The sequence below is a fragment of the Pundamilia nyererei genome, unplaced genomic scaffold (assembly GCF_000239375.1).
Source record: "Pundamilia nyererei isolate P.nyererei 1_Seehausen unplaced genomic scaffold, PunNye1.0 scaffold00145, whole genome shotgun sequence".
In the NCBI taxonomy this organism is placed as follows: Eukaryota; Metazoa; Chordata; class Actinopteri; order Cichliformes; family Cichlidae; genus Pundamilia; species Pundamilia nyererei.
The window spans coordinates 367,424-375,899 of record NW_005187546.1 but is presented as its reverse complement, the minus strand read 5'-3'; the positions used below and the strand labels follow the sequence as shown (position 1 = coordinate 375,899).

The following is an 8,476-nucleotide window of genomic DNA, read 5'->3' as shown; positions in this document are numbered from 1 at the left end:
CTGTTAGGTAATGAAAAACATCCAGACTCTCCTTAACTTGATGAATTTGCTTTTTTTTCTTTCCGAGATTCTTGTCCTTGCTGCTTTTCTCCAAAAAGCCAGATGGGGGCGATGTAGTCCCAGCTGTAAGATATCCTCTCCCCCAGATATCCCACCTCCGCACTAACTTTGCAGGCTGTGTCCCAGCACAGGTTTCATGTCCTGCACAACCTCCCGCTTCAAACTATATGCACAAGCTCATATAAAATGCGTACTTTTCATGGTTTGCTTATCCTACATGTTCATTTCATTGGACAATGTTGTTGGTGGGGCTTTCCTCTCTTGCTACCCCTTCTCTTTGTTTTGGGTATATCGTGCTACTCGTTTTAGCGATTTATAACCAATTATCTAATTATTTTATCTATATAAGCCATAACTAATGATAAATAAAGATCCAAGCATGGGATGCAAAAGTAGTGTGATCAAAATGCTCATCTTGACCAGATAACAATCAAAAACCTCCGTTTGTTTTACAGTTATCAAAGATCAAAAGCTTAAAGTGAAAAGATGTCAAAGATTTTCCTGATTTTTATCAGGTTACTGACGCAGCAGCACACCAATTTTTCATGCAGCAAATTTGCAAGCCACTAATCTCCCTAAATTAAAACCAAGTAACTGAAAATGTATGCATACAAAGTGAACTGTTCATGAACTATCCCGTCTTTCAACTACATCCTCAAATTACATTAGGAATTAAGGTTTTTAGCTCTACACAGGCAAAGCTGCTGTGAGAAAACTTCACTGGCTTGCTCTGTGAGGAAGATAACTTTGCGGTACAAAATCAAAACACCATTACCATAATCAATTATATGTTCAACTACTGGAAAAGAAAAGAAGAAGAAAAGAGAAAAGCTTCGTTTAGCTTCTCATGGAGCTTTTTATACCTTAGAAAGCTCTCCTGGGGTTGTGGGCGTGAGGAAAGGATAAGCACCCGCCGTTCTCTCTCTCTTTCTCTCTCAGAGTATAGGTGGATGTGTAGACAGGAGTTATGACAAAGCACGGGGGAGAAGGACGGAAGGGCTGATCAGACTACAGGATGGAAAATGGGTGGAATTTCAATGAAGGGAAACAACTGAGTAAATTCGCACTTTCGTCTCTGATCTCTCCGATGTTCATGTGTGAAAAAACAATGTTTGCATTGTTCCACACCAACACTCAGTAGCTTTTGTTTGGTAATTTTCTTTTCAGCACAGATTTTGTGAAAACTACAGGGGGAAGAGAACATTAAACTACAAACTACCCCACATCAGATTCAGAGGGGACATTTGACTCATAAGAGATCCCAGCACATGGCCTTCTGTATGCTGACATTGTCAGAAAATGGCCTTTTTCTGCCTCTTTCCAGCGCAAACATACCAATTCTGTTAGGTGGTGAATCCACAGAGTTCTCCAGGCGCAATGGAAAAGTTAGTGCTGATGGTGTGGATGATACTGGTTATATGTGTGGGGCTATGTGAAGATCAGTGCAGGGGTGGAGTGGTTTGTCAAAATTGCAGTCATCTCCCTCCAGCTCCTCTGCCTGTATCTGGGGCGTGTACTGCCTTGAAAAAAGAAAAAAAAACTCACAAGCTTGCAACTCCTGCAGCTCCAGCGAGCCAGTCCGGATTTTTACCCAGTTAGGGGACACTGATCACCATCAGCACCATCAGCAGCAGCTCTCTCTCTCCTTCAAACACCCCCACAGTCTCTCTCCCTCGTTCTGTCCGTCTGTCTATCCCTCTCTATAAGACCAGCATCTCCTTTCTTTGCTCCTCTTGTCAAGCTGCAATCATGTCCTCAAACGGCGCCGACGGGGACCTGCTGCAGATCCCTCTGGGCCTCATCAACAGCGAGGGCAAGTATCTGACTGCGGAAACATTCGGCTTCAAAATCAACGCCTCGGCCAGCAGCCTGAAGAAGAAGCAGACGTGGACCCTGGAGCAGACAGGGGAAGACGACAACGCCGTGTTCCTCCTGTCACACCTGGGCCGCTACCTCGCCACGGACAAAGACGGCAACGTTACCGCGGACAGCGAGACGCGCGAGCGGGACTGCCGCTTCGTCATAACGGTGCACGAGGACGGGCGGTGGTCGTTGCAGTCCGAGCCCTACGGCCGCTTCCTCGGCGGCAGCGAGGACCGGATCACCTGCTTTGCGCAGACCGCCTCGCCGGCGGAGAGATGGAGCATGCACCTGGCCGTGCACCCGCAGGTCAACCTCTACAGCTTCGCCCGCAAGCGCTTCGCCCACCTGAGCGCCCGGCAGGAGGTGTCAATAGATCGGGATGTCCCCTGGGGGGTCGACTCGCTTGTGACCCTGGTGTACCGCGATCAGCGCTACCACCTCGAGACTTCTGACAACCGGTTTTTGCGCAACGACGGCAACCTGTCCACCGCAACGGACAAGGATACCGGCTACATGCTCGAGTTCCACTCCGGGAAAGTGGCATTCCGCGACTGTAACGGTCGCTACCTGGCCCCCGTAGGCCCCACCGGCACTATGAAGTCTGGGAGGAGCACCCGGGTGGGAAAGGATGAACAGTTCGGCCTGGAGCGCAGCCACGCGCAGATCGTGCTGACTGCAGGCAACGAGAGAAACGTCTCCACAAGGCAAGGTGAGGCTGTACAGCTGCACTGACCCAAGAGACACCAAGTAAAAGAAATGCAGTTTCACCGTGAGGTCACCGCATAGCTGGACACAGCAGGAGGCAGCTGTTGCGTGTCTGCATGAAAAAGTAGAGCAGAATTAGAGACCCCCTTTAGCTCATTTTCCTCCCACACCATGTGTTTTTCATTATCGCCCCCCTCCCCTCCGCTTTTTTTTTGTAGTTGTTGGGGGGCGGGGGGCAGTCCCTGCCAGTTTAACATTTTTCCTGCAGTAATTCTACCCCTGCTCTGTGGTTGCTGGCCCGGGGTCAGCTTCAGTCTGCAGCTGTGCATCGTTCTTTATCTCAGAACAGACAGAAAACGAGGGCAGATTTGCTTTGGAGACAATGGGAAAATGGTGGAGAGGCAGAGAACGCGGGCCACAAAGAGCGAGGTGTGCCTTACACAGGTCTTTATCCCACATGCAACCTCATTGTCTCGTTGCCTCCCGGTCTCTAATTGATTCTGTGCACAACATTAGCGGGGATTTATCTGTGTGTGAGTGAGTGTGAGACAGACAGAGAGCATACCAAGGGAAATAGAGGATGGTTTGCTTGAATGAGGTCAGTGTATGTAAGGCAGTGACTTGTGACCTAAATTGTGACCATAATTGAAAGGCTGATGGAAAGCAGGACCAGGGGACTTGGACTTATAATTCATCACAATTTCCTTTCTTTGTTAAAGAAATAACAGTGCTGCTGCATTTGTACAAACCACTAATGGTTCAGTGGGCTCAATATGGGCATTGCACAAGCATTTTGTTAACTGGCAGCTTGGGTGTCAGTAATGAGGACAGAGACATTTTTACTCTCTCAACTCTTCCAAGGTGGACTGGTTTTATGTAATGCGAGGCTGAGTCCAGTTTCGTGTCTTTGTAAGAAATCTACTGGTCAAATCTTTTTGCTCTTTGTCTGGAACCATTTTCCCTATCAATAGATGTGTTAAACTCGCGCTAAATTCATATTCAAACATATTAACACGTTTCTTCTTCTGGTATTCAAAATATGTTGTCTCGATGTGGGTTGCAGAGATGATGGGGCTCTGCCATTTCACCACATCCCAAAGGTGCTCTACTGGATTGAGATCTGGTGACTGTGGAGGCTATTTGAGTACAGTGAATTTGTTTCCATGTACCGGTTGTATGACAAGAAAATATCCACCACACCATTACACCACCAGCCTGAGCCAGTAATATACAGTAAAATGGATCCATGTTTTCATGTTGTTTATATCAAATCCTGAACCAATTATCCAAATGTTGCAGCAGAAATTGAAACTCAACAGAGTAAGAAAAGCTTTTTCCAGTCTTTTGTTGTCCAGGTTTGGTAAGCTTCTGTAAATTGTAGCGTCAGTTTCCTGTTCTTAGATGACAAGACTGGCACTCAGTGAGATCTTCTATGCTGTACAGTCCAGAGGTTGCCTTCCTGTTGCTGTCCTATCAGCTTGAAGCAGTCTGACCATTCTTCTCTGAACTCTGACATCAACAAGGCATTTTTGCCTAGAGAACTGCTGTTTCTCTGTAATTTATCTTCTCTGTAAACTGTTACTTGAATCACATCTCTTCTCCATTTTCATGCTTGGTTTAAACTTAATATCCAAATACATTAAATCTGATCACGGTCTCACTAACATCTCCTCATATGTAAGATCACGATTCCTTCTATGGAGGGATATGGTGGAATACCAGTCCCTTCATGTAATTGTTCATTACAAAGTTGGTGGATTTGTTCTGAGCAACCATGTCATGATTTATGTAAAATACATTGCAGTTGAATTTTTAAAATGCATTTTTGGCAATTTTATGTGCCATTTAGTTCCATTATATTGTAGGAAAACCGCTTATATCTGCAAAACTGGCAACTCACACCAAAAAAGCTTAGACAAATATCATTACAGCACATGTATTTAATTCATGATTTGATTTATGGGTGAACCCTTTCTTGTTTTGATGAACTCACAATTATTTTTCAGCTCTACAATTTAGCTCATTGTTTTGGTTTTAGTCTCAGAGCCTATATTTGCAGATGGCTGCCTTTTTTAAAACAATTAATTCACTTTAATATAGTTGTCCAGTAAAAAACAAAGAAAAAGGGAGAAAAAAACAGCAGATCGGGGGTGAACTCAAGTAGCTATTTCCCCTTGCAGATGAAGTGAAACGAATTACAGCTTAAAGTGGGGAACATTTAAGGGGCACTTGTCATTTGACCTCAAACATGGCTCCAACTCAGTGGTCATCCCCCTGATCAGCAGCAGACGATTCTGCATGGAACAGCTGACTGGATCAGCTCTGGATCAAGGCGTGTTAACATATGGCTATGTAACACACACATTTCTTTTTACACAGCACTTGATTTGAATGGTTTGCTTTTGAGTTTCAAATCTTTAGCATATAGTTGGAGTGTACGTGTTTTGAGTCAGCAGGCTGACAAATGGATCATAAGCAGAGATGTTCTCGACACATTAGAATTCTAACTGATCAATGAAACATTTAATGATGAGGAAAAACTTTCTACTTTATCGTTACTCTGCTCACATGACCACATCTACTTCTTCTTCTTTTATCTAGTCCCATTCAGGACTGGTGAATCCACTGAATGGGTGCAGTAAGGCCCAGATCTTTGTGAGTTTGAGACATCCTCTGGCTTTAAGAGTCTCTCGGGAGAAAGTTCATAAATTTAAGGGCTTGAAAGTTTCAGACATCCAGAGACAAGAAGGAAAGCTGACAGCAGTCTGCCCCACTTTTCTAGGCATGGATTTGTCAGCCAATCAGGATGAGGAAGGGGACCAGGAAGTCTTTCAGCTGGAGATGAGCCGTGAGGACAGGAAGTGTGCTTTCAGGACCGCTGCTGGAAAATACTGGACACTCACAGCTACCGGAGGACTGCAGTGCACTGCCTCCACCAAGTAACAACACACATACGCACACACCATATAATGTTGAATGTTGGTTAACACCCATTTTATTTCATGCATAACCAACATTCAGTGGAATAACTGGCTTGTTTATTGTGTGGGTGTGTTTCAGGTCTGCCAATAGTTACTTTGAATTGGAGTGGCGTGACGGCCGTGTGTGTATCCGTGCAGCCAATGGCAAGTATGTGACTGCTAAGAAGAACGGGCAGCTGGCTGCTACCATTGACAGCGCAGGTCAGCCATGCTCCTTACATTCCCAAATACAACGTTTTGACCAAAAACAAGCTTTGATGCACATCACATCAACATATTAAATGTGATATGTGTGAAAAAAAGATGTTATGGTTCAGCATTGATGGTGCCTGCGCAGATGTTCGAGTTACCTATGCCACGTCCTCTAATGCCCCCATATACCCGCGTAAGGTGCTTTTATGAAACAAGCCACAGAGTAGTTTGGTCCAACCTTAATCTTTTTTCACTTCAGGGGAGGCCGAACAGTTCCTGATGAAGCTCATCAACCGTCCAATCATCGTCCTCCGCGGGGAGCACGGGTTCATCGGGGCTCGAAAAGCTGGAACGGCAACCCTAGACTCCAACCGAGCATCCTACGATGTTTTTCAGCTGGAGTTCCACAATGGTGCTTACTCCTTCAAAGGTGGGTAACTGTTTGAATAGAACAATAAAATTGTGTGTCACTTAGATGCAATGTGTCGTTTTGGCAGGTCATACTGTTTTTTTCTTACTAGAAGTCACAGAACGTGACTTATGTGAGACTAGTTAATGCATTTGAATACTTTCCAGGGAGCCGGGTCTAATGTGGATAACAAGAAATGTGCAGTTATATTTAGTGTTTTGTCAAAGATATACTTAATATAACTGAAGCTACCTACACAACACAGCAGTTGTGCTAGAATGAGACAAAGAAGCTGACTGAAACCTCTGTAGCAAAAGAGCCTGTATCACATTCAGATCGTTCAATAAACAATGCTTCTATTTTCTTGTCTCGTGGCTTTGATTTGATTTTCTAATGAATGTGGTGATGTTTGCCATGGTGTTTAAAATAGTGTTCTCCACAACCCAACCCTCTTCAACCCCACCCTGCTTAAGGGAAAGTCAATATTTAAGCATCTAATGGGAAAGCCATTATAGCTGTATGGATCACTCACCCGGGGCCATCTCCCATTTGAACCATCATACTCAGGCTTGACAGGGAGCCAGTATGATGCATTATTTTTCATCTTGTATTGTATTGTTGGCCAGCAAATTCTGATCCCAAAGTATTTTAAACATTTAAATAAAATGATGTCAAATATCTTTTCCTTGAATTCCTAAACTAAATTGATAAAATTGATATACTTATATATGTGTACTGTGTGTCTGCCGAGCCTCATTAAGTGTGTTGTTTGTCCAGACTCCCAGGGGAAGTACTGGTGTTTTGGAGATGGCACAGCCATTGTGTGCGGCGACTCATCGCCTGTCCAGTTCCTGCTCGAGTTCTGTGACCTCAACAAGATGGCCATTCGTACTCTGAGGGGGAAGTATCTCAAAGGGGATCACGCTGGAGGGCTCAAGGCGAGTGCAGACTCCCTGGAGAGCGCCACCCTCTGGGAATATTGAGAAAGCACAGCTGGACTTCTCCACTATGCTTCAAACTAGAGGTAGTTAGTGTAGGTAGCAGTTCTTTCTTTCTTTTGCATATGTGTGCGTGCCTGTGTGCGTGTGCGCAGTTCTGAATTTGTCTGGATGGGTGGCGGAAAAATGACGCTGACGAGAGGAACCAAAGTGCTAAAGGTGTTTTGTTTTTGTTGTTTTTTAAAAATTTCTCAGTAATGATCTCATCTTACTGGTCTTTGTACTGGAGGCTTGGATTTACAACGACTTGCTGTTAACTGAATGCATTGTAGTGTGATTGCACAGTATTTGTTTCACTCCCAGTTAAACTTTACACATGCCGTACCTGATAACCGTCAGGACAGTTATTGTTATAAGTTGTGCCTATCTGTGGTAACTACTGGTGTAAATGAACGTGTTGAATACTATAACCCATAACTCGCAGTATCTAACCTTCTCCTGCTAATTGTCCTGCTGCCTCTATACGCTGCTTACATCTCCTATTCTCGTTCAAAGTGTAACGCACAATGCTCATCAGATGAAGGAATGTTACTGATTTACACGCGTCTGCTGTAAATACTGCTCTTTTTTTGTCACTCAATTATTGAAACCATAGCAACCATGGGAAACACAGAGCCAGGGGCTGGCAGATGTGTCTTTTTTTGCCTGTACACTCTTGGTGAATAAAATAAAAACAGTTTGAAAGGAGCTTCGAAACTCACTCACCGAGTGAAGGAGTCGCCTTAGCACAATAATGACACACAACGCACTCAAACGCACACAAATGCATATAAATAAAAATGCATTAATTCCAGCTGTTCTAACACAGCGCCCAAAAATGAGCACAATATTACAGCGTCCTTTTTGAACTACGTTAAAAGCACATGTTTGTGGTGATGAAGTGCCCGCCTTGGATTGTGTGCTGCTGCTGCTGCTGCTGGTGTGTAAACACAATGGTGGAGTCATCTCTCTGGCTGTGCCTTTCATAGAGTACTCTGTCTTTTCCCTTTCATGCTCGTACATTTCAATCAAGTGAAAAGTCCAATAAAGTTTACCTTCTCAACAGTGGATCGTCTTGTTTTTCTCTTGGTTGATTTTACTTGAAAGGGTTAGCTCCACAAAGAGAGGGCATTTGTGGGTTTGAGGGATTATTTCTAAAGATTCACACTAACTTCCATCTACATGTTCATCTGCTTCCATCTACAGCCAATTAGAGTGTTACAGAAACTGATATGACATTCGTTTATTTTATGTGGGGCAAACTCATGTAGGCCAAAATATCTTTATTC

The 8,476-nt window shown here is 44.2% G+C and overlaps 1 protein-coding gene across 1 annotated transcript; it reads left to right on the top strand.

The window, feature by feature from the left end:
- Positions 1–1,496: 1,496 nt before the first annotated feature.
- On the top strand, positions 1,497–8,255 carry LOC102204327 (fascin-like). The gene is made up of 5 exons (XM_005744533.2): positions 1,497–2,632; positions 5,411–5,567; positions 5,689–5,810; positions 6,061–6,231; positions 6,988–8,255. The coding sequence occupies exons 1-5, from the start codon at positions 1,810–1,812 to the stop codon at positions 7,191–7,193; spliced, it is 1,479 nt and encodes a 492-aa protein (XP_005744590.1). The 5' UTR covers positions 1,497–1,809; the 3' UTR covers positions 7,194–8,255.
- Positions 8,256–8,476: the final 221 nt, after the last annotated feature.

Bases quoted from the DNA above. Each gene is read 5' to 3' on its own strand.
- LOC102204327 (XM_005744533.2), top strand. From the start codon at position 1,810: ATGTCCTCAAACGGCGCCGACGGGGACCTGCTGCAGATCCCTCTGGGC. The intron at 5,568-5,688 runs GTAACAACACAC...GGTGTGTTTCAG, and splicing joins CAGTGCACTGCCTCCACCAA to GTCTGCCAATAGTTACTTTG. The intron at 5,811-6,060 runs GTCAGCCATGCT...TTTTCACTTCAG, and splicing joins TGCTACCATTGACAGCGCAG to GGGAGGCCGAACAGTTCCTG.